The 27,216-nt window shown below is 41.0% G+C and overlaps 1 protein-coding gene across 13 annotated transcripts in view; it reads right to left on the bottom strand.

The window, feature by feature from the left end:
- The window catches only part of SLC4A10 (solute carrier family 4 member 10), a 240,184-nt gene that overhangs the window by 93,804 nt on the left and 119,164 nt on the right, over positions 1–27,216 (bottom strand). For all 13 annotated transcript variants that reach the window (XM_081943648.1, XM_081943642.1, XM_081943641.1 and 10 more), the window contains 2 exons: positions 24,558–24,704; positions 5,712–5,850 (listed from right to left, as the gene is read on the bottom strand). In XM_081943648.1, coding sequence (XP_081799774.1) covers positions 5,712–5,850; positions 24,558–24,704 — 286 coding nt within the window. The remainder of the gene's footprint in view (positions 1–5,711; positions 5,851–24,557; positions 24,705–27,216) is intronic.

Raw genomic sequence — 27,216 nt, 5'->3', positions numbered from 1 at the left:
AAACTCAGTGAATTTGAAATTTCAATCCAATCAGAAACATTCCTATCAATCCATCAATAGAAAGACTGCAATAAACCAGCTGCCATCTCAAAAACAGTGCATTTCTGAGCACAGCTATGGGACAACCCAAAGAAATACACAAAGAATGCAACCTGGATAAATAAGGATAAATAAGAATAAAAAAGAAAATGAAAGAACTATTAATAAATAGCAGAAAACATGAAGGAAAGGGCAAGGAAGATCAAAAATAGGCCAGCACGAGGTGAAGATGAACTGCATGGTTTTTGCTTGAAGCAAGTCAAAGTCTAAATTCAGTGGAGGAAACATTATCAAGTCAATTAACACCTGGGTAACTCATTAGATTCATTAGGTTCACAGCTGGAATAGTGGATTGGACTCAAGTGGAACTAAAAACTCTGAATAAGAAGACTAGAAAAATAACGGCAATAGATCATGCCCTTCATCCACACAGAAACATTTACAGATTCTAGTTACCAACAATGTTCCCTCTAATTTTTTTTCAGTGTGAGCAGAAAAGTATAGTGTTTGAGCGGCACATTTTTATGCTTGAGCAGCACCTGAGTTTTTTTCACAGGTGTCACCTAAGACAACAACAAAATCAGTATTATTTGAAACTCAAAGTTATGTTTATTCAAGGTACCCGCTTAATTAAAAGTGTTATATAGTATCACTTAACAACGCTCCTGCTTATCAACCAAAATGTTGGGTCAGAAACTCTGGCATTTGAAGCATGCAAGTCTTAAAGCTGTCAAGTTGCAAGACCCTTGCACCCCTAACCCTTTAGAAAAAAAAACCCAGGGTCTTCAAACCTGACAGCTTGAAGACTTGTGGACTTCAACTCCCAGAATTCCTCCTCCAGTCATGTTGGCTCAGGAACTCTGGCATTGAAGCATGCAAGTCTTAAAGCTGCCAAGTTGCAAGACCCTTTCACCCCTAACCCTTTAGAAAAAAGAAAAAAAACTAGGGTCTTCAAACCTGACAGCTTGAAGACTTGTGGACTTCAACTCCCAGAATTCCTCCTTCAGTCATGTTGCGGCGACGTCATCTGCGTGGATCCATCTTCGGCTTTTTTCACAGGGGGCAGGGCTGCTGCTGAAGATGCTGACAACGAGCCCCTGTCACCACCAGAATAACAGCTGCCTCCTCCTTCTCCTCCAACAGCACCACCACATTTGGAGTGAAGCCACCAAAGCTCCCGCTGGCGCCCCCTCCACTCAGAGCACCTGAGCTGCGCACCGCGTTACCCCTGCTGCCTTCTCCTCCGCCGCCGTGCTTTTGAGAAGCCATGAGGCTTTTTTCCCCTGCTCCCGCCCCCTTCTCCACCTTCCTACTAGCTCCCGCGGCCTCATGGCTTCTCAAAAGCACAGCAGAGGAGGGGGCAGGGGTAACGCGGGGCTCAGCTCAGGTGCTCTGAACGGAGGGGGAGGCGCCGCTGCCACGGGCGGGGGCGCCGGCGGGAGCTTTGCCGGCTTCACCTCGGCCGCAGCGTCGGGCAGCAAATGTGGTGGTGCTGTTAGAGGAGGAGGAGGCGGCAGCAGATATTCTGGTAGCGGCAGGGGCTTTGGGGGTTTACTTTAGCTGCAGCACCGGGCGCAAGCAGCTAGGATTGGCCGCCCACAAAGGACCTCCCCGGGCTTGCTTTCCTGGAGTCAGTCGGCCCGCGCTCACCAAAACAAGTCCGGGGAGGTCCTTTGCGGGCAGCCAGTTCTAGCCGCCTGCAAAGGACCTCCCCAGCCTCCGGCGCCTGTGACAGCAGAAAGCACTGCGCGGCAGTTGGAAACTGCTGAGCGGTGTTTTCTTGCCACCTGCGCGGCCACGCAGCCGCGCACCTTAGAGGGAACAGTGGTTACCAAGAAGCATAAATGGATATAGAATATTGCAAATATACCACACAGTTGAAGGAGGGGAAAAAGGGCATTGGAAGAATATTTGAAGAAGAGTTGCCCTTTGTGCTTCTTCAACTGTCTAGTATATTTACAATATTAGACCACACAGGCTTACCGAATACCAGAAAGACCAAATGGCCTACAAGAAAAACCAACTGAAGAACAGAAAAGAGAACATTACATGGCCAATACCTTTAAATAATATCAGGCAAGGGAGATAATAAAAAAACTTGGCAATGGCTAAAAGCAGGAAATTGAAAAAAGAGACAGAGAGGCTTATTCTGGTTGCACAAGACCAAGCCTTAAACAATGCATACAAAGCCAGACAGCAACAGACAGTAAGTGCCACCTCTGTAAAGAAGCTGAAGAAATAGCAGACCATCTAGCTAGCTGCTGCAAGAAGATCACACAAACAATGGCATGACAAAGTAGCAATAATACTGCATTGGAAGATATGCAAGAAATACCATTTGCCCACAAACAAGAACTGGTAGGACCATAAAATAGACACTGTAATAAAAAATGAAGAAAACGAGCACTTAGACTTCAAGCAGACAAATTGCTACCACATAACACCTCAGACTTAACTGTTGATAAGAAAGACATAAAGGTCTGGATAGTGGATGTGACAGTACCTGGAGACCGCAGATTAGAAATGAAATAACTGGAGAAAATTACAAAATACAAAGACCTGCAAATAAAGCTAAAACAACTGTGGCAAAAGAAAGCAAAGATAATATCAATAATAATAGGCACCCTGGGTGCAACCCCAAAATCTCTGGAGCAGTGATGTGCGGTCAATGGAGGCAGGGGAGGCAGAGCCTCACCGCTCTCATCATAAAAAGAAAAAAATGGGGGAAAAAGGTCCCCTTCATGTTGACTTGGGCTCCGGTCCAGCTACCAACAACCAATGCCTGGGAAACACAGCTCCTCGGAGCTCCTCTATGCAGCCACCACCCGCCCTCGCTGCCCCTTTCGTTGCTTTCCCATTCAGGCGGCTGCACTGTCACCCCGCTCAAGCCTTGCCGCCTGCATGGGAAGCCTCCTGAATGGGAAATGGGAATGGGAAGCGCAGCCGCCTGAATGGGAAAGCAACAAAAGGGGCAGCGAGGGCGGGTGGTGGCTGCAGGCAGCAAGGCTTGAGCGGGGTGAAAGCGCAGCCGCCTGAATGGGAAAGCAACGAAAGGGGCTGCGCTTTCACCCCGCTCAAGCCTTGATGCCTGCAGCCACCGCCCGCCCTTGCTGCCCCTTTCGTTGCTTTCCCATTTAGGTGGCTGCGCTTTCACCCTGCTCAAGCCTTGCCGCCTGCATGGGAAGCCGCCTGAATGGGAAATGGGAATGGGAAGCTCAGCCGCCTGAATGGGAAAGCAACGAAAGGGGCAGCGAGGGCAGGCGGGAAAGCAACGAAAGGGGCAGCGAGGGCGGGCGGTGGCTGCAGGCGGCAAGGCTTGAGCGGGGTGAAAGCGCAGCCCCTTTCGTTGCTTTCCCATTCACCCCGCTCAAGCCTTGCCACCGGGCCCCACGGAGCTGCTTTTCCTGGGCAGCGATTGGTGAAGCCGCTTGACAACCACACAGCTGGCCCGTCGCCTCTCGGGTCTTTAGGAAGCAAACGCAAAGCAACCCACCACCATGGGCCCGCGCTTGTGGGCGCCGGCGGCTGCAAGCCTTGGATGGGCTCTTCTTCTTCTTCCTCCTCTCCCACACCCCTGGGAAGCTCCTGTCCCCATTTTGTGCGTCTCCCTCCCTCACCCCGATTTTTTTCTCGGAGTCGGCGGCTCGGGAAAGGCCCGCCCTGTAGGTGAGTCTCTCGTTTGATGTGGGGCCATTCCCGGGAGCCGGCGGGTCTTTTGCTGGCTGCCAAGGCAGGGCTTCGCTGAGGTGACGACGCTGAAGAAGCCATGCAGGAGGAGTTAGGGGGATGCAGAAGGCCCGAGGGAGCTGGGGATCGGGCTTTGGGTTGGTGGGAGACCTTGAAGGAGTGGGGGGGAAGGGACTGGTGCCGGTGGAGGAAGCAACGCTACGCAGATCAGTGCACTCCGCGGTCCCCTTAATGTTCACTCAGGAAGGTGGGGAATGGGACCACGTGTGCTGGAGGCTGAGGCTGCCTCAGCCTCCTGCACACGTGGTCCCATTCCCCGCCTTCCTGATGACGTCACCAGCCTCACCAGCCATAACCCTCACCGCACGTCACTGCTCTGGAGCACTACTTGAACACCATCAGTAGGGACAAAATTGCCATCAGTCAATTGCAAAAGGCAGCTTTACTTGGAACAGCTTACATCCTGCAATGATACCTTTAATATTATTAAACAACAACATCTGCCTATCCCAGGTCCTGGGGAAGGACTAATGTTAGACTGACAAAAATGCCAAACATCTAAACATCTGGCTGACTGTGTTACCAACCATAATAATACATAAGCAGATGGGCATGAAGGCAAAACTAACTGAAGAATTGTCAACTGTGATTTCACATTCTTGTGTACATAATAATGCTTTTACCATATTTTTTGGAGTATAAGACACCCCGGAGTGTAAGACACACCAAGTTTTTGAAGAGGCAAATTTACAAACAAGTTTTTGCACTCTGCAAACCTCCCAAAAACGGCACGTTTTTGCAAAAAACGGGCCTGTTTTTTTTTTCAAAAAAAGGGGCATGAATAGCCCTTAGGAGGCTTGTAGAGTGCTTCTGGGGAGCGGGGAAACGAGCCCCCATTTTTTGCAAAAACGGGCCCATTTTTTGTCCAAAAAATAGGGCACGGATAGCCTTTAGGAAGCTTATAGAGTGCTCCTGGGGGCTGGGGTGGGGGCAAAATTGAGCAAAAAACAGCCCATTTTTTGCTTGTTTCTGTCCTCCCAGCCCCCAAGAGCTCTCTGAAAGCCTCCTACAAACTATACACGGCCATTTTGGTGAAGGGGGCGGGGTTTTGGGAGGAAAAAAATGCTGTATTCAGTGTATAAGACACACACAGATTTTCAGCCTCTTTTTTGAGGGCAAAAGGTGCGTCTTATACTCCAAAAAATATGGTATGTCTTTTTCATGGATATTTCATGCTATTAAATCTTCCCAACATGGATGTGCCTTTCTTTCCTCACCATACTTTTTTTTCCCTCACCATATTGTTTATGGGAAAAGAACTCTTTGCCTGACTTCTCTGATGAGACAACTCCATTATGGTTGAAATTCTGACATAGTTCTCATTCTCCTCATAGGGTGGATGAACCTCACAACCCAGTCAAGGTAGGTCCTAGGCTTACATTCCATGACAAAATTGTTAATACTATCAAACAACAACATATGCCTAGTCCAGGTTCTCGGAAAGGACTCAACAAATGGACAAAAAGGTCAAATTCAATCTAAACATCTCGCTGACTGAGCAACCAGTTAGATTAATAAAAAGTTAAATCCTGATTTTGAAGAAAACTGAATGATTCCAATAACTCTAATTCTACACAAATTTAAACTATATGTTTGACTTCAAGAGCTGTGGTGATTCAGCGTTTAGAATGCAGTATTGTAGGTTAACTCTGCTCACTGCCAAGAGTTCGATTCCTTTGATCTTGATCAGGTCAAGGTTGACTCAGCCTTCCATCCTTTCAAGGTTGGTAAAATGAGGACCCAGATTGTTGGGGGCAATAGGCTGGCTCTGTATACCGCTTAGACAGGGCTGTAAAGCACTGTGAAGTGGTATATAAGTCTGTGCTATTGCTATTGCTAAATCTAAATGGATATATGTTTTTTTCTGCTGATATTCACTGGGTCTTAAGCAGTGGACCATGTGGAAGAAAAAACATCTCATTTACCTGGCAGTCTCCCTCCACTCGGCATCATCTCCTTCTCGCAAGCAAAGTTCATCAAGCTCGGTGAATAAATCATGTGGGATGTGCTCCTCATCATCATCTTCTGTTCCAAGAATAAACTGCACCCTCTGTGAAGGAGTATCTAGGGAGGAAAAAGAGCAGCACTAAGAAAGTTAATCAGAAGACATGAACTTACCAAAGGAGCTGAATAGCCAGCAATATGATTTGGTAGAAACATTATATGCATCATAGAAGCCAAACATTATATGATAGAGGACCAATGTGAAATTTGAAGTATATTTGTTCATTTATTCACAAAATGATTGCCATTTGTCAGATTTGTCAGTTGATAAGTTAGTAACATAAATGATAAATATCCCTTTACTAAAAGACAAGGATATGCTTCCTTGTACCATCCCATCCAACATCCCAGCTCACCTCTTTTCTTTTCAGAGTAGGTATTTTCAAACAGAGCACTAGACCAACCCCTACCCCCACACCATTTTATTAATCATCTTCTTCTTCTTTTAACGACCCCCATAATCCCTTATGGGGTGGGGTCTGAGCAACTGAATGGAGCTAGCAGAATGTTTTAATGGCTGGATGCCTTTCCTGTCACCAATGAGGAGTTTTGTTCAGCAGACGTATTCTCATGATGCCCAAAGAAATATCTGCCTTTACCTAGGATCGAACTCACAACCTCCTGATTGTCAGGTGAGAGCTCCACCTCTAGGCACTGCACCACTCCACACCATTTTATTAATGATTTCTATAAAATACCTCAAGCACTTAATAGAATGGACAGAGCCTGGCTAGTGCAGAAGAAATGTCAGCGGTCATATTGGTGCTTATCCCTGATGTAGATAAAAATTGTTAAAGTAGATGTGGCCCCTATTAAGAGTTCTCTTAGTTCCTGAATTATTTTTATCTTTCCACTGGGGATGGGAAATGTTCACTATAAATGTAAGATGAATTTAAATATGACAATGAATAATTGCAATCACATTTGCTTTAAAAATGAATTGGATGTGTGGATGTCCAACAAGAATAAACTAAGGATAAGCAAAATTCATTGACTAGGAAAAAAATATTGTGTAGAATATTCCCTTCTCTCTGGATTATCTTAAAGTTCATCTTAATTTTATTCTGGGGACTATTTGGTGATTTGATGTACTGGAGGCAGTCTGAAGGGGTCCATCGTGATTCACCCCCCCCCTCCCAAAAAAATCTGTTCCCTCTGTAACTCCATGTCCAGAATACTTTGATCTACTTCTGATTTAAAGGATTTACTTTCCAGAGGATTAATTTCCAGAGGAAATTCAGCATGGTCCTGGGGCAAGTTTTATACATCCCTGCAAGAAAGGAAGAGGCATGTAAATGTTCAATTTTTTAGGGGGAGACACGACACTACATGGACATCTGGTTTGAAAATCCATGCTTGTTTCTGGTGGTTATTCTATACTTCCCACAGTTTCTTTTAGATCCCAGTTCTTTTCTTCAAGGTTTCTGATATAGTTTGGTTTTAAAATTGATAGATTTCATGTTTTGAGAAGCAGTGAGCATCACAAAAAAATATAATGCCAATAGGAATTAAATGCAGGAATTAAATCAGTAGACAAGTAACTGAGTTTTCCATTAAAGCAGTCGTCATTGTTTTGGAGAAAGTCATGAACTGAAGGACTTCTACCCAAGAAATAGAAAGAACTGTCTGAACACTGTTGGCATATCACCATGAAACATTCCGTGGCAGAGAAAGACTCTTCACAAAAGAGCAATGCCTCATTGTCTTGTGCTCATAGGGGCGGTCTAGGCCCTTATTATAAGGGATTTTTGACCCACCCTACCTCCTACTTCCTGGGATCCTGCTGTAGCTCCATGCTGATCTGATTAAGTCAAGGAGTCGAATGGAGAACATGCAAGCATGCCAGAGTACGCAAGCACAAAAACAGAGGGAAAGGCTCTCAATGTATTCTCTTTTATATTTGTGCAAAGGGTAAATGTGTCTTAGGGATGGATCTTGAGTGAGTAGGATGAGCCACTTGGTTACGAGCTGGTAACGGAGCTTGTATTATTATTATTTGTACCTACAAGTCAGTTTTTAACGCCTGGAGATTGCCTGGACACATCTTTGCAGTTTTCTTGGCAAGGCTTGTCCTCGCCTCCTTCCTAGGAATGAGAGAGAGTCACTAGTCCAAAATCACTCCATTGGCTTCATCCCTAAAGTAAGACTACTGTAGAACACACAATCTCCTGGTTTCTAGGCCAGAGGCCCTCAACCTTTTTGGCACCAGGGACTGGTTCCATGGAGAGAGGTTTATCCACAGACTGGAGAGGGTGTGGTTTCATGTGCTGCCTGCATCCCGCAGATGGGGCTTTGCTTGTTTGCACAGCCCAGTTACTGGCATGCCATGGACCAGTGCCAGTCCATGAGGAGTTGAGGATCCCTGTTCGAGACTGATGCCTTAACCATTACACCAAACTAGCTGTCAGATGAGTTTTTAAGTGAGCACTTATTGACTAACTGTTCTCTGATCTCAGCTCTTAGCCAGAACGGCAAACACAAACTGTCTAATGGTTTACTGCAAGCTCTATGAACTCACAAACCTGTCAAATGGGCTCTATAGACCAACAGACATAAAAACAGCCCTGGGGTGGAAGTAAAAGTAGACGGCAAAATTCTGTGCACAACTGGATGCCTACTCAAATAATAATGCTTTCTGCTGACATACTTTGTTGTTAAGAGATGTTTATGCAAATGTAGCATAGTTCCCTATAATTGTTGCTGGAATAATTATAAATTTTTAGATTACACAAAGCAAGTAAACATATCTGATACTCCCGCCGCCATAACAAACCTGTGAGGAGAGTTGGGCTGAGAGTGAGAGGGAGCAATTGGCCCAAAGTCAGTCAGCTGATTTTGCTGCCTGGAACTCACAGTCTCCTGTTTTCTAGGCCTGCCTTTTAACCAGTATGTGGCTCAAATGAATTCTCTGAGTGAATAAGAGAGTATGTAAATGTCCCTTGAAGCTTGTTCCAGATTTTAACAGATGAATGCACCAAAGCTTGTGTTAATGCAAGATAGACAGGATGTTGTGTGTTACAGAGGGAAAGCTCCTTCTTGTGTTGCCTCTGAGGTATTAAATAACAAATTATGTCCAGGCAATATTCACAGCGTTCTTTGTTATCTCAACACCAAAAGGGTTGTTTTGCTTCCTCTCAGCAGTCTCAAAAGAGAAACATCTCTTCGACCATTACACTATGAATAGGATCTGCATTTCTGGAAAACACAAAACGATGGCTGCAGTTTCTGCCACTCTGCTTCGCCATGGACAAGATTGTCCTAATTGCACAAGAGCCAAGCAGCAACCAAGGGTCATCAGCTGCAGTGATGGTGCACTCTTAAAGCATGGCTTTACTGCATGGCGATAAGAGACCTAATTCCCCAGCTGCCAAAGAGTAAGAAGCCTCCATCAGTTTCTGTGGTTTGGTTCACTTGTAACACAGCTATGCTAAGCTGTTCACATAGAATGGGACAGAATCAGAGGTGACATTCTACCGGTTCGGACTGGTTCACTCAAACCGGTAGCGGAAATCGTGGGTGGCCCCGCCTACCCACCCCGGCTCTATGGCATCCCATTTAGGCATGGAAGGTTGCGCGCATGCACAGAGGTGGCATGTGTGAGTGAAGCCAACATGAGCGCACACACGCTCACATTTGCAAACCGGGAGGGAAAGTAAGTGAATACTACCCCTGGACAGAATGGGGAGGAAAGAGCTAGTTTGAGACATGGCAAAAATAAAGATGGATACATTTTTCAATTGCAACAAAAATTACAAATGGACAACCATGGTGTATTACAGGTAGTCCTCAGGTTGTGATGGCAAATGGGCAGGCTTCATGTGACCACATCATTTGCTTTCCCAGCAATACCTGCTGCCATTGTTAAGTGAAAACCATATGAGTCATTAAGTAAGTGTGGCTTATGACTTCTTGCTGGCTTTCCCACTGAATTTGCTTGTGGGGAACTGGCAGGGAACATTGGAACTTAGCATCACATGATTGCAGGGATATTGCAATGGCTGGAACTTCAAGAATCAGTCATCGCCCCCCTTTGTTCAGTGGTCATAAGACTAAATAGTGGTTGAACAAATGGTTGTAACTGGAGGACCACCTGGATTGCAAATCCATGCCAAAGTCCATCATAAAACTGATCCATACAAAGACTAAACCCAGCATGGGCATTAACTTGTTTGAGGACAGATGCTGACTTTGCACTCCTTGGAGGAATCTTCGAGGGAAAGGACTGGGAGATATGAGGACAGAGGGAATGGCCTTGAAGGACAGGAAGAAGAGCTGCTACTGTGATGTTAAAAGGTACCCCCATAGGCATGTGAGCCACAATGCTACCAAGGCAAGAGTCAGAAAAAAGTGGCCAAGAAAATATCATAAGTAAACTTCTCAAGTTACCCTCTCCCAGGTTCACATGAAGATAAAAAGGGAGTGCATCCAGACATGCTAGATTCTGTTACTATAGCATTACAATAAAAGTAATTCTGAACTACAAGGTACTAGTTTTCTAATTTGGTCTACCCTGAAGAGCTGACAATGTGGGGGGGGGGGGGGAGGACCATCTCCTTTTCATTTTCTGATGATGCTACCAAACCACTACTACTACCATTTTGCCTCTGTTTTAGTTAGTTCCTAAAACAATAGCTATTTTAGTTGTACAACTAGTATGAATGCCTCTCGCCTCCATTCTATGGTACCTGGAGCATCCATAAGTGCTCTGTAGGTTTTTAGTATTTTTTTTTCCTTCCAAGAGGTGCAGAATAGGTGTTTTAAGCTTTCATGAATCTCTGTTTTATTTTGAACTAATTCCCACAAATTCTCCCAAAACAAAAAGCTAGCAAAGGATGCTGTGTCTCCTAGTAACTTCGTAGTCCCAGATATATATTTGCAGTTCCCTACCTCTCTCTTTGATAAAGATAAAATGTTGTCCTTGAACAGAAAAAAAATCCTTTCCTGAGTCAATAACAACAAAATCATCCTTAAGAGCTTAATAAGAAGTAGAATACTTATAATAGCACATGCTTTCATAAATTAGTATACATTGTCATCTGCATGAAATTGTGATTTTTTTCAGTTAGCAAGGCAGAGAAAGAAAATAAATGTAAATAATACTGACTGTGACAATAAAGTAAAAATAACAGTAAAAAAGAATGTAGAAAATAAGCATGATGACAGTTCATTAAACAATACTGCTAAAAGCACTAATATTCCAGGATACTGGTTACATTTTATTGTAGAAATGAAAACTGATCATGAAACAGATTTAAATCAATAAAATAACTCATATTTACAAATGAATGTGCCCAGAGGATTCCAAAGAAAGAAAAGGGGAAGTTCCAAACAAGGACCCAATTTATTATGAGTTTAAAGTAGGTTACGCTGAATTTTTAATCATACACAAATAGCTCTTCTTCTATAGACTCCCTATAGCCATATGTTAAATAAGCCTTAGGAATAAAGTTTATAAAATCCAGCCAAATGGATGTCTATGTTGTTAAACTCTAGCCAAAATTATCACGAAAGATAAAATGTGAATACAGACTGCTATTTTCATAAAGCATCTTAAAAAGACAGAAAACCTTAAGAAAAGTATGAGAAGAACCTCAGATAAAATATTTTACCCTCAAATCTGTGTGTAGTACAAAAAATATTACTGATATATTCCATGATCCTTTGGGGGGGTCTATCAAGAAAAGGCAGGTTAGATGCTACTGTATATAATCAGATTCAGAAAATCAAACCAATGTGTAGACTGCTTTCTTTTCCCCATCTCTTTTTCAAGAACAGTTCCTTAAGAAGCAGATAGCACAGGGCTGTCTTAACATATGGGCCTGATGGACCCATATGATTGCCCATGGCCCCATGAGCATAGGGGCCCCATACTAACGTGTGCATGTTTTTTTAAAATACATTTTTTATTTTCAAACAAACACAAACACGCAAAACATATAACATAAAAACCTCTTCAACTGCATACAGTGTGTCAATTGGTTAGTGTGTCACTTGAGCTTTATCAAAATTCACATATTGTCAATCAAATATCTTTGTATACATTATTATACTTCATTTGTTTGATTAGCACTACTGTTCTAATATAGGTATTCTATATATGTATCCATTTATATTATAATGATTCATTATATCATCTTCAATATATCCAATAATAAAGAATTTTTATATCCTATTCTAAATCATTCTATTATTTTAGCATTGATAACATTTTCTAATAATTTTCAATTCCATGTTTTTCCATTATTAGTATCATCAATCTACTATACATGTATACAAATTGTTATAATTGTTAAACATCCATTAAGCATAGCTATTATTACATCCTTTTTATATGAAACATATTAAATTTGAAGTAAATTTATATTATGGCATTTTATTACATCATCCTGAAATCATCCAATCTTATAACATCTTTATATTCTATTTTATATAAAATTATTTATCTTTTCTAAAAGGGTTTTTCAACATCATCCTCACTTACAGTTTGTATAAAATTTCATATTATCAATCTAGTATATATAAATGCTTTATTATCATTATTGATCATTTATTTGACTATAGCTATTATTACTTTGTCTTATACATAGTACTCAAAGTTTAACTACCTTTAACTAAATTTTATTGTGACATTTCATTTCATCATCCTGTATCCTTCCAGAAATAGTGCAGTCCAATATCTCTTGCCATTTGTAAAATGTGTATTCTAAGTGTTTTCTTGATAAGTCTTATGTGGACTTCTCTTGACAACTTGTTAGTCATTGCATATCTTATAAAGATTCGAAACTCTCTATCTGTTCCTTTCATCAGCTTGACTTTTGTTATCGCTGGTGCTTCTGCCGAAATTACTCTCATTGTTTCTGCCAATTTTCTCCCATTTCTTCATCTATATTTTGACATCTGAGATAGAGTTCCAGTTCATCGATCTCTCCTTTCCATATTTCACACTTATCATTTCCCTCTACTCTAGATTTGCTGTCAGTGTCAACAATTTTCTTATCACATTCATATGTCTCTGTGGTTTTTTTAACTCTGTCCTCAAATTTCATCGTTGTTGTATAAGTATTCTCAACTCTTCCCTCCATACTTTCTGCATTTTGAGCTATAATTTCAAGTCTCTTTTCAATTCTCTCTGTGATTATTAAGACTTTTTGAATTTCTAGCATAATTAATTGCATGTTAGTCCCTTTTCTTCTTTATATTGGGCCATTTTTCCAGGTTATAGATGCTGCCACTAAAACATCCAAGGCTTTTGCTAGGTTTCAAACAAATTCAGTAAAGTTTTTCAGGTCAAAGCTTTCTCTTTCCTTCAAAGAAACACCTGTATAGCCACTGACCCTTTCAGTAAACAAAGCCAATAGCTTTGTATTAACAGATGTTGCCAAGCCTCTAGCCTCTAGATGGCAGTGTTACATTCTTTTCCTCTGTTTTTGCCTCTCTTTTTAAGCTCCGAACTCCGGAACAGAAGAAAAAAAATGTTTAAAGATTAGGATCCGGCCAAGCCTTGTGAGGAAAGAAACTTTTAATCCACAAATACAAAAAATGGAAGAAGTATAGAGGAAGAAGGAAAAAAAGACCAGTCCAGTTTAAAAGTAAGAGGCATTTGTAAAAAGTCCATCCATAGAAAACAAACAAAATTAAAGTGAAAAAGATAACACAATAGTTTTAAACCAGGGTTAATTCACTGCTTACTTTCTTCTGTCTTTAATTTTATTTTAACTAAGTCTTTTGGGTTTTCTCTTCTCTAATAATAAGGATTTTTCTCACCATTTCAACACACTGTCTCTCCTGTTCTGCTTCCGTTTCAGGGACTGTCCCAACCTTCTGCAGCCATTTTGACTGCTTCTCTTGTAGCCAGCAAAAAGAGCTTTCTCCTAGACCGATCAGGGATTTTGCGATGTCGCTGAGATCAGCAGGACGTGCTCTTCTCTATCACCATTCCTTCAGAACAGTTTAGATCCAAAAGGACTGTCCAGCAACAGAGATATCGACAGCAATCCTGGAGCCCCAAGATTGCATGTTGTGTCATCGTGACATCAAGCCCCACTGTGTATGTTGACCCTTCAATGCACCTTGTATCATATAAATACAGCAACTGTATGGCTTACTGTGTATTATTGTATTTTTCAAGCCTCGTGTTTTGTTCAAATGTTTATCATGTTGATTAGTTGTTGTTGCAGAGCATGTTCTTAATGTTTCAATACCGATTTTGTTGGCAGTGCCAGTAAAATAAATATATGTTATATTTTATCGACCATTTAAATTTTTATTCCTGTAAGTACACTGCTTTGCCTGGGGCCCATAATGCTGTTAAGCTGGCCCTGATATAGCATGCTAGAAAAGTCTGTGAAATCTATCATTGCTCTGTTAAACTTGCACTCTTTTTCATTACATACCGCGTTTCCCCAAAAATAAGACAGGGTATTAATAAGGCGCTTGGCCTTATTTTCGGGGAGGTCTTAGTATTTTTGAAATGCAGGAGGTAGTAAGCGTGGTCACCTCATGGCTGCTGATGTGTTACAATATTTTCGGGGAGGGCTTATTTTCGGGGGAGGGTTTATTTTAGCACATTGACTCATTGGGCTTACTATCTGGGCAGGTCTTATTTTCAGGGAAACATAGTATATATATTGCACAAGCTTATTTCCTGTTTGCACACAGCATATATTGTTTTGCTTTGGAGCAGCACTATGATCTTTCTAAGCAAGCATCTCCGAATGAAATAAAGAATGGAACAAAATCAAATGGAAAATCTCCTTAAATTCTACTGTACTTAACAGGTAGTTTACTTAACATAGAAGGTTTTGAGCATAGGAAGTGGTTCTACCTAAAATCTATATGTACACCTGATCTGTCCGCTCAATCTCCAACCCAACCACGTTGGGCAGCAAAGCTTAAATTATGACTCTAGTCACATTTACTTGAATAGTATTTTTTTCACTGTTGGTGGAAAACCTGCATAATGCAAAATCCATGATTGAACAGAGAATTTATGCAAGTCAAAACTTGCTTTAGAGACTGCCCTCTTCCAAAGCACGAAGGAATATTTGGATGAGAGTGGCATTCTTCACTTCTGGTCTGAGCAAGTATATACCTATAAATCTAGCTTCATGCAGAATGTGATGGGAGTATGAATTAATTAAAAAATCTTCCAAGCTGGCAAGATTCAGGGCTTTAAAAATGCCATTTTAACAACTGAACAATGCTTTAATAGCTATATGCCCAACTCCTTATATGCTGGGAATTTTAACATCTTCAGCTGAAAATTTCATAATATTTTTTCAATTGTTGTTTCCAAGGTGACAGTTATGAAATAGGTATTTAAAACACATATAAGTTATGTGCTTCCTCTCTAACTTTTGAAAATGTAACCTAGATCTTTCCAAAACAAACACCTAGCCATGTCAGGTTGACCCATATATTATCAGATTCATCACACATTTATCCTACTCCTTTTAGATAGACTTTCAAAGAGATTCAGAAGCTTCTTTTACACAGGGAAGAGGTTCATACTTGCTTAACACTGTCAGACCCTTGAGTATTTCCAGGTCATTTGGAAAGAAGATGCTTTTTTCCCCTTTTGCATTAGGTTATTTCCCCCAAACCTTAAATTTATACATGGATACTAATGTGTGCTGACAGTTTGGGGTCTTTTTTTTAATGGAAATATATAATTGAAGGCCAAGAGAAAAAGACATTTGTTTCACTAACGGTGTTCTTAAAAGGCACAATCTGTCAGGATTTTCTTGTTATGGATAAGGGGAGCTTAACATTATTATTTCCAAACAGCTGTAGGAGAGGACCAGGCAAAGCCAAAGCGGAATCAAATGCACCATCAGTTTGGAGATGGGAAGTTTGTCCTTTCAGACTTGCAAGATTCTGTTAATGTTAAGAGTCTTGGTGGTGCAGTAGTTAGAATACAGTTCTGCATGCCCACAGCTAGCAGTTCAATTTTCACCGGCTCAAGGTTGACTCAGCCTTCCATCCTTCCAAGGTGGATAAAAGGAGGACCCAGATTACTGAGGGCAATATGCTGACTCTCGTAGGGACGCGGTGGCTCAGTGGCTAAGATGCTGAGCTTCTCGATCGAAAGGCTGGCAGTTTGGCAGTTCAAATCCCTAGCGCCGCATAACAGAGTGAGCTCCTGTTACTTGCCCCAGCTCCTGCCAACCTAGCAGTTTGAAAGCACATACAAAATGCAAGTAGAAAAATAGGGACCACTTGGTGGGAAGGTAACAGCGTTCCGTGAGCCTTCGGTATTTAGACATGCTGGCCACATGACCACGGAGACATCTTCAGACAGCGCTGGCTCTTTGGCTTTGAAATGGAGATGAGCACCACCCCCTAGAGTGGGGAATGACTAGCACATATGTGTGAGGGAAACTTTACCTCTACCTTAATGCTGACTCTGTACACCACTTGGAGAGGGATGTAAAGCACTGTGAAGCGGTATGTAAATCTAAATGATATTGCTAATGTAGCCTTTCAATAAAGTACTATTAGTTCATCTAGTCTAGTTTCCTGTCTATTTTACCTGAGAGGGCTAATTATTGCATTTATTTATTTTTACCTCCTCCTTTGTAGACCGTTGCTTGTGTACGTCGCCCCGAGTCCCTGTGGGGAGAGGGGGCGACTAATAAGTCTGATAAAATAAATAAATAAATAAATAACAATAGAGGGCATTCTGCATACTTTTTCTTGCCTTAGTTAATTTGATATAATGAGATGAGGGATGAGAATAAAAAATGAACTACATGCCTCTATAAATAGACTTGTCTTTCAGCAATTGATAAGAAAGGATTGTAACCACATTGTCAGCTTTCTCTAAGTGCAACGGTTTCTGCAGTGCATAAAACACTACAATGCCTGACATCAGTTATTTATCTCTACAACTGATGCTGATGAGTAATGCTGCTGTCAAAATTGATGCAGAGATCTTTATGTCCTTTCTCAGTATGACATTTCATGTGTAAAAGCTGTGCATTACTCTGTATGGGGAAAAAACCTCCATATATAAATATATCTGAGAATTTTGGAATCCTATTTTTCAGGTCAACATTCTTCAAGGCAAAACTTTGTTTTCATGTAGTAGCCAATAGCAATTAAATATTAAAAAAAGAATACTCTATAGCCCGGCTCCCAAATGACGTAGATTTGATTATGAAAGAGAGCTTAACATTAAATGCATGAAAGAGGATTAAGTAAAAAGCAGAGTGTGTTTGAGTGTGCCAAAATACCCACATCTCTGAAGAGTTTTGCTAGCATCAACAAGTATAGCAAAAATTCCAGTGATATAAACAGGAAACGGGATAACTCAGCCTGCATTCCTACAGCACCAAGTGAAATTTCTATAAATCAGGATGCAGAGAGATGTATTCATATATTTCATATTTTGACAAATCAAAATGCTATTGATAAATTGAGATCTTGAGAAGCAGCGATTTGTGTTCATAAAACTGACCCAGTAAATAAAGAGGGCAAACCAGTGGTATACAGATCCTCTCCTACTCCTTTCACCAAGCAAAGTGAGTAGGTTCCAGTGAACTCACTATGGCTCATACATGGACAAAAACATCCTGCAAATCTCTGATTAATCCCAATAATAAAAAAAACCCAATTTTTCTTTTTAATATTTGGATTAATATTTGAATAAATCATCTGTGGACCTCTGCAAAACTTCTCTATTTATTTTATCAATAATTCTGATATTTTACATGTACTTTATTTTCAGTTCACATTGATACCAATGACAATGGATGACTTTTCCACTTTGCTTTCTATAATATTCTCATATTTTCAAGTACAAAGTCATTCCATGCCTTTTCTGCCTTGTTTTTTTTTCCTCATGAAAAATCTGTGTATCATTTCTAAGCAATTTCCGTTAATATTTTCACGGGGGTTTTCTTAGGAAAATGAGAAAACCAAAAAATAACTTGCTTCTTCTATCAGTTAGCAAAAGTGAGCTTTTGGTAACTCATATTAAAAAGCCAATCAAATAAGTGCCCCCAACATTAGCCAAACCTATTCAGACATTATTCACGGAACATGATAACGCAAAATTCTAAACTGTACAGGTAGCCTGAGAAACGTATACTTGTTTAGCCTTTTTTTATTTGTTTTTAAGCTACCTGCTAATCACTTAAAGGCCCCAAAGAAAGTTCCCAATGTCAGAGGCAAAATAATTGTGTGCCACTCAATAGCTCTGCTGTACCCAAATAGCTTGGTGGGATGAATAATGTTTCATTTGGGCTATCATGTAAACAATACTGTTATAACTTTCTAGAAGATGCAGAGTATTATGGTTCTTCTTAACTTACTGTCATCCTTATGACAGAAGCAAGAAATCATTGTGGGCAGTTAACAATAGCCTGTGATTCAGTGCTCATGTAAACAGATTCAGAAACAGATTCCAAAGAAAGGCAATGACTCAGAAGGCCAACCACAAATTAACAGCCTGGTTAATGAGCCCATTTTGAACAAACCATGGATCAATGGGGGGGGGGAAAACTGTTATATGTAAAGTTCACACTGGGTTTTTCCCTGCAGGGAGAGGTCTGTCCCTCTTATGTAAGTGCTTTTATGCTTATCAATAAAAGATTGATTATAAAACATGGCAAACTTCCAAAATTTGCAGTTGTCAAGAGGAAAACCTTTGTATGGGACTTTGTATGCTTTTTTTAACTGCAATAAACTGAAATATGACAGAGGAAATATCATGTCTATTAAGATGATAATAAATGTTATTCGGGAAGAGGGTATGGAAATTTAAAAGGCAGAACACATGAATTCAATTTCTCTGTATGGCCTGTACTATATGAAGTTATCTCAGCAGCTAGCAGCACTGGATTGATCTCTGTTAGGTTGGATCAGGCTAATCAAATATTGGGATGGGTGACCTGCAGGGAATATTTGGGCTGCTGGGCTAGATGGGGGAAAAACCATCTCAGAAGCATGTGATGACAAAGCCCTTTCTGCAAAGAAAACTATATGGGAATGAAAGGAGTCCAGCTTGAAGGAATCTTTACTTGATGTCAAGACACAACACCATGGTAAACAGCCAAACTGAATTATTGTTTCCCCTTATTTAATATTCCCTATTATTAAATCTCAATTGCATCGCATCTTATTTATTGCTCTATCTTTTACCCCATGGTTTAAAGAATACTAAAAGATCATTCTCAGGACCTCATCACCATCCTCAGCAAAATTCCATTGGATACTTTCAACCATCTATTTGAGAACAAGAAATGCATGTTTTGGCTTTATAGGTAAAGGTTCCCCTCACACAGAAGTGCTAGTCGTTCCCGACTCTAGGGGATGGTGTTCATCTCCGTTTCAAAGCCAAAGAGCCAGCACTGTCCGAAGACGTTTCCGTGGTCATGTGGCCGGCATGACTAAGCGCCAAAGGCCTTCCCACCGGAGGTGGTTCCTATTTTTTCTACTTGCATTTTTTACATGCTTTCAAACTGCTAGCTTGGCAGAAGCTGGGAGCTCACTCCGTTACACTGCGCTAGGGATTCGAACCTCTGAACTGCCAACCTTTCTGATCGACAAGATCAGCGTCTTAGCCATTGAGCCACTGTGTCCCTTTAGCTTTATACCTTCGTCTAAAAGACAATATGAGCTCCTGTGGCAACAATAAACCATTTATGAAAGACTTGCCGGGAAGCAAACAATCAGGGCTCACTGCATTGTTCTAATGTCACCCCCATCTCACCCTGCCCTCTTGGTTTTTAGTCTCTATTTAAGTTTGCATAATTTTAACCATTTTGTATTATCTTTTTATCATTTTGCAATGAGAATCACTGGAGTAATGAGACAGGCAGCATGTAAATTTAATAAATAAAAAATAAATATGGGATAGCCAATCAGTATAATCTAAGGCTACATAAATAGGTTATACTAGGTTCAGTTTTATAAGAAAACTGTAATCATTTCTGATTTGATTTTTACAGAAAAATCCTAGGCATGTCTACATGAATGTTTCTAATGGTTTGACCAAAACTAACCAGGGGTCCAAATAGAAAATTGCGAAAGATACCTTTTCTGCCTTCATATTCTTCCGCAAGGGATGTTAACAATTTCAAGTCCTTCTCTAAAGGCTCGTGTCACTTTGCTTTTGTACTTCTAACGCTTATCATTTTAAATACATTTTAAAATAAAAGATGTGTTAAGTTTATTCCAGAAATTACACTGGCACTTCTAAGAAACTAAAATATTTTTTGACATTGCAATACTGTTATTCACAGTATGTCTCACAATACCAGGGATGTGAGGTCAGGGGAGGCAGGGGAGGCAGAGCCTCACCGTTCTCATCATGAAAATAAAAAAAAAGGGAAAAGGGAAAAGGCGCTGAGGAGCCTTCTGCACACGTGGTCCGGGAATGGGACCATGTGTGCAGGAGGCTCCTCTAGCCTCAGCCTCCCTCCTGCACACATGGTCCCATTCTCCGCCTTCCTGAGTCAACATGAAGGGGACCACGGAGCGTGAGCCGCGGTCCTGCAGAGCACGCTCCGTGGTCCCCTTCATATTGACTCAGGAGTCAGGAAGGAGGGGAATGGGACCACGTGTGCAGGAGGCTGAGGCAGCTTCAGCCTCCTGCACATGTGGTCCCATTCCCCGCCTTCCTGAGTCAACATGAAGAGGACCGCGGCTCGCACTGATGATGTCACCAGCCTCACCAGCCATAAACCTCACCGCACGTCACTGCACAATACTATTATTCACTCATGTTTTTGTAAGATCTGTCACAAGTGAAGGCGAATATATGTGTCCCAAGATAATATTGCAGGATCCAACCTGGGTCGGTCACCGGGACCAGAGGTTTTGTCTTCTGGGCTTTCGGATTCTTGCTGGAGTCCATCCTCAGGGAACTTCTCTGTGTGCTTCCTCTGTGAAAGCATACAGAGAGGTTCCCCGAATATGGGCTCCAGCACAAGTCCAAAAGCTCAGAAGACAAAACCTCTGGACCTGGTTGGTGCCCAACCTAGATTGGATCTTGTAAGATCTGACTTTTTAGTATAATACTAAAAATGTTCACATCCTTTATATACTTTTAGTGGCTATATTCTTATTCAGGCAGAAAAGTACTTTCTATCATTATTAAGTCCATTAGAAATTTCTCCTGGGGAACAATACCATTATAGCAGCATGGGACAAATCTGGAATCGTTAAAGCTGAACTCATTGTTAAAATTGAGCCATTGGGAGAAGCGAATGGGGCTCATGCTTGGATGAATATGGTATTCAAGGCAGAGGAAGACAGAAGGAAATCTCTCCCTACATATTCAATTCAATTCAATTTATTTGATTTCTAGACCGCCCCCTCTCCCCAGAGGGACTCGGGGCGGTGTACAGGCACCGAATTAAAAAACCATACACATAAGAATAAATACCATTAAAATCAAATTAAACCTTAACCCCTGTACAAATTGATAAAAATTAAAACTCGGCCTAAAACCAACCCGTAAAATTTAAAAATGCAGACTGAGGTGGGAAAGCTGGGATTAGGCCAGGCCTAATATATATGTAAAATATATCAGACTTAAATGACTCTTCTTAAATTTGTATATGTCTAGTGGTTTTGTGGTTTTAATATTTTGAGGTTCAGTCTTCTGGGCTTTCGGACTTGTGCTGGAGCCCATCCTTAGGGAATGCCTCTCTTCACCAGAATGTGGAAAAAGAGGTTCCCCGAGGATCGGGCTCCAATACAAGTCTGAAAGTTCAGAAGACAAAACCTCTGGTCCAGGGGTGGGATTCGGCTGCCTTTACTACCGGTTTAGTAGTAAAAAATTGTGCTCTCCGTGCACATACGCATTCTAGTTTAAAACGATCTGTGCATGCGCACAACATTAAAAAATGAATAAAAATTACATTTTTTAATTAAGATTGTTCTGCGCATGTGCAGAACAGAAAATCAAGATGGCGCCGCCGATCATAGAACCAGTACAGTCACGTGCCCGCTGGAATTACTACCTATTCGGCCAAACTGGACCCACCTCTGCTCTGGTCCCGGTGTCCGACCCAGATTGGATCCTGCAACATTATCTTGGGACACGTTTATTCGCCTTCATTCGTGTTAATATGTTGAGATATTTTTTTAAATTCCTGGACGGCTTCCAGCAAAAGTTAGTACAGTACAGACTAATCAGCAAATAAAAATGGTGATAGTTTATTTAATGCTTTCAAACTTACTGTACCTCCCAGTGAGGAGGAACAAACTCATTGTACCTTCTAGTGAGAAGGAACAAAAGAAGCAGGAATTCAAGAAGAAGGGGGAGAGGCAGTTTATTACCTGAGGTAGCTGGCAGTAAGAGAAGACAGAATGACAAATTGTTCTGTTGTTCAAATGGAATAAAGAAGAGAAATGAAACAGAAATAAGGAAAAAATGCAGCGGGGGAGGAGGAGGCCAGAAGAGAAATAAGAATTAAAGATGGCTGGGCCATTAATCTGGTAAATTAATAAATCAATGTCTTCTTATAAATTTTCCATGTACAGCTATAATTCTAAAGTATTATAATATATTGGGGTTTTTAATATACATCCAAAGAAGACCACGCTGCAAATTAGAGACACAATTTCAATAAATGTTCTTGTATCAAGAGATAAAATATCCAAAGGCTAATAAGCGAATGCCTCTTTTGAAGAATGAGACATGAGAATCAGGGCAGCTTCTGAGAGATTAAGGGTCCACTGGAATTTCAAATTACAGTAGGCAGTGATCAGAAGGAACTTGGAGATGTGGTGTAGGGTCTTCTGCCTAGGCAGGACTAGAGGACCTCCAAGGTCCCTTCCAAGGTTATTGTTATTATTCTGTTAGACAAAGAAATCCTCATGTGATACTATTCTACCTGTTTCCAAACCACCATTTTCATATCAATAATAGCAACAACTAGCACCAGTAAATAGGTCCCTTCATAGATCTAGTAAGATGGTATTCTGCAGAGGTGGGTTGCTGCCAGTGTTACTGCCAGTTCGCAACCCGCGTGTGTTGTGTGCGTGCTGTGCATCCATGTGCAGAACAACTTACAGTGAACTGTGCAGGTGCAGTCACTAAAATCCAAAATGGCGGAGGCCAAGCAGCAGCGAGGGAACCAGTTTGTGGGTGTGGCAGGCCTGGGTCGCTGCCAGTTCTGCAACCCAGGCCTGAATTCCACTACCGGCTGGGCCTGGTTCGGCAGCATCCCACCTCTGGTACTCCGTCCATAAGCCATTATAACAATATCCTCTGCTGTTCCCACTGATGGCATTTGATGCTTTCTGTAGGGTTTATAAGCTTTTGGGAGTTAGTGTAGTCTGAAGACCAAGTCCAGGTGAGATATAAAAGATTGGCTGTGCTTTGCTTTCTTTTTCTTTTTGAATAATGTTGTTAATTATATTAAACAGATAAAACAGATACAAAAATACATTAAAAATATAGAAGCTGCAGAAACCCACCCAATTCCCACCCAAAACAGGGAAAATAAGAAAAAGAAACTTCCCTCTCATCCCCAATAAGTACATTTGACTTTAAAAATGTATCTCTGCCTTTTAAAATTCAACCAAGGAAAGATTCAACCAGGAAATAAGGAGACATTTTCTGGCAGTGAAAACAATCAACCAATGGAAAAGCTTGCATTCGGAAGTTGTGGGAGCTACATCACTGGAGGCTTTCAAGAAGAGACTGGACTGCCATCTGTCAGAAATGGTATAGGGTCTCCTGCTTGGGCAAGGGGTTGGACTAGATGACTTACAGGGTCTCTTCCAACTCTGTTAAACCAAATATTTCTTTATTCCATACCTCACCCCATTTTCTATAAAATCATCTCTAGATCCTCAGCTCACCATATTAAACAGCAAAATCCAATAAAAGTTAACACAAGTTAACAAAAAAAAATCCCATTATTTAAAGCCTAATCCATCTAATATGCCTCATTATAATAAACAAAACATGGCTGTACTTTTGGGTGCTTTTTTAGAAGGTACTTGTTATAGGGTAGACTTATTTCTGAGTAAGGAAATGGCCCTTCACTCACACTGATGTATCGCCTTCATTTTACCATTTTCCAGGTTTTTACAGAGTACTCAACAAAGGATAGACAAAAGCAACTCAATTCCTAGGAAGAAAGAGATGCCGATGGTTGGAGGATTTCAATAATCAGTTTTGAGTGATATACTACTATACTCTGATTACTCTTTTATGAATTAAGATAGCAGACAAATATTCTTTGGTCTGTCATAATTTCTTAGTTGTTTAGGTATGCAGCAATATTTACAAGCTTTACCTGCTATACCAGCCCTGCTTTGTTCTAGGACAGAGATCGGCAACCTTAAACACGCAAAGAGCCACAAAGGTCCTTACTGGAATCCCCCCATCCATAGAGTCTCCTCCTAGTGCAACGTCCTTTTTCCTCTGCTGACAGGAAGTCCGGTTCCCCCACCACAGAGTCTCCTCCTAGCACAGCATCCATTTTCCTCTCCCTCTCTTAACCGAAAGCCCTATTAATTCTGGAGCTGACTGGCAACAGGTAGCCACAGCCGAGGGATGAAAGAGTCACAAACGGCTCCAGAGCTGTCGGTTGCCGACCCCTGGCCTAGGAAAAAAGAACTTGATACTATCATATATTCTCTGGTGTAATCTTGACATGTCAGCTCTAATGTGTTCCTCTTCAGACTATTACCCTTATTGTCCAAAACTTCAAGAGGACTAGAATGTTTCAACCCTTGTTTACTGTGGTTCCCATTTCACTGAGCTGTTTCTTTCAAAAATACGAAAATAAAGCAAGACTTACCAAATGAAGGAGACTCTCGACCATCCTCTAATCCCGAATCTCTTTCTCTGTCTCTCTTTCTATGTTTGTGTCCACGGTGTCTATGGCGGCGATGGCTTTTCCTTCCACCCAGTGGCACATGAACCCCGATAAACAAAGTCCTGTGACCTACACAACAGAATGCAGTCCAAGTAAGTATATTTGATAACACATTTAACACTAAGACATTAGGACAACAATAATGTTTATGCATTATATAGGGGTGAATGGAAGTCCTAAAAACATGTGTTAAAATGGGGGAAAGGGAAAAAAAAAGCTGAACAGATTTAAATACATAACACACACTCACTTCGTGTGTGTGTGTGTGAGAGAGAGAGAGAGATGCACGTACACACACACACATACACATACACGCACATATGGAGAGGCATATAGTACCCAGTCTTTCCAATGCTGACTAGGAATTCTGGAATATTTAATTCTAACACATTAAACAGTAATAGTCTTAGTAATGGTGCTACAGCATAAAATTGCAGTTTTAGAAGCTCTGGAAACCATCCTGAGATTATAATTATAATAAATTAAATAACATTGAATGATAAAACAGCTGAAGTAAAATTTAGAAAGTAAGTAACTCAAGTAAGTCAGTAAGAAAGAACAAAGTTAGGAAGTTCAATGCTAGTTCCAATTTGGACACTTTCCCCACTTGATCATCTATTTGTATCGTAAGATTTTAAACACTATGATAAAATGGGTAACAGCATATTTAGACAATCAAAATACAATACGAATAGAAATACAGAGAGTTGGGATAAAAAGTTTACATTAATATTTTGATACTGCTGTGCAAAATTGGATTTTAGAGTATTATTCCTGTTACAATAATTGGCAATGAAAATTACTATTATTTTTTATATATTTGAAAATTTCATTTAATTTGGCCTATTATAGCTATCATCTGTGTTTTGTTCAGAAAGACAGAGGGGCGGAGGAAGGAAGGGGGAGGGAGAGGGAGAGGGAGAGGGAGAGAGGAAGGAAGAAAGGAAGGAAGGAAGGAAGGAAGGAAGGAAGGAAGGAAGGAAGGAAGGAAGAAGAAAGAAAGAAAGAAAGAAAGAAAGAAAGAAAGAAAGAAAGAAAGAAAGAAAGAAAACCGCTCTGTTAGACAGGGATGGGTTGCTACCAGCATTACTGTCAGTTCGGCATGCAAAAAAATTTGCCCATGCGTGCTCACTTTGCTCACGCGCATACCATTAGGTGCTCATTTGTACCTAAAAAGGTCTGCGCATGCGCAAAACGTTAAAAAGGTTCTAGTGGCCCAGGCTGCCAAATTACTACCAGTTCAGCCGAACCGGTCCGAACCAGTAGGAACCCATCTCTGCTGTTAGAGTGATTTAAAGTATTGGATTAAGAATATGGAAACCCAGCTTCTGCTCCAACTTCAACCATAAAAGCTAATTAGTGACTTTGGGACATTCATTCTCTTCAGTCTAGCCTACCATGCAAGATTGCTATGTAGAAAATATGAGAAGGGACACAGTATGTTACCTTCATCGGAAGGAAGGAAGGAAGGAAGGAAGGAAGGAAGGAAGGAAGGAAGGAAGGAAGGAAGGAAGGAAGGAAGGAAGGAAGGAAGGAAGGAAGGAACTGATGATGTTGCCTAGTTTGAGTAATTAAACATCTCCAGGAAATCTACCAGGCTCAGAGAGCACCAAGGTTCTCTCATTTCAACCCTGAGCTACAAATATTCTCTTTTATTAGTAACATGAAAGAGTTAAAGCCATGCAGAGTCCAGGGGGACAGAAAATACATCTAACTATCATTTTCATACTACCTGAAAACATATAGAAATCTCTTCAGTTGGGGCTTCCATCTGCATCTACATGAACATACTCTCCAGGCACACACGCATATCACCTCTTTTAACTGTAAGAGCTTATAGTGACCATTAGGAGGCACCACATGACCAATTTAATCCATATGGGGACTCTTCAGGTGCAGTTAATCAGAGGTTATTTTATGGGGTTCAAATTCTCTATCAGAACTCATACACTTTCTCACTTTAGATAACTATGCAGTGGGCATTAGCATTCGTTTTTAACCTAATGGTCACTGCAATCTATTTTATCTGAACTTTGAATCGTTTAAAAAAAAAGGATAGAAATATCACCCCTTAAAAGGTGTTTGTCTGATGTTGGGAATGGTTAGGTTCAATTAAGGCCAGGTACTGAAATAGGAACATTGAAGGAAGGCCTATACCAGGGGTGCCCAAACTTGGGAACTTTAAGACTTGTGGACTTCAACTCCCAGAATTCCCCAGCCAGCATGGCTGGCTGGGGAATTCTGGGAGTTGAAGTCCACAAGTCTTAAAGTTCCCAAGTTTGGACACCCCTGGCCTATACAAATGAGCATGTTCCCCCCAGCATGGACTGGTACCTACTGCCAGCATGGGGACTAAGCAACATTTGAGCATCATTGAGATATAGATTGCTTTTTAAATGATCATTTAAAAGTTGCTTAATATGGATAGGGGTGGCGTGAGACCCATTGCTTGCTTCCAGTTGCACTGCAAATGGGTTTCCCCTCAGAGTTTTCTTAATCCCTTCCATTACGGGCAAAACAAAATCAAGAAAGTGTGCCATTTGAACACTGTAGGCATGCCACGCACAATTTGCTGACAAAA

This window comes from Natrix helvetica (genome assembly GCF_964273705.1).
Source record: "Natrix helvetica genome assembly, chromosome: 1".
NCBI classification, from domain to species: Eukaryota; Metazoa; Chordata; class Lepidosauria; order Squamata; family Natricidae; genus Natrix; species Natrix helvetica.
The sequence above is the reverse complement of the archived record's forward strand: the minus strand, read 5'-3'. Positions and strand labels throughout refer to the sequence as shown.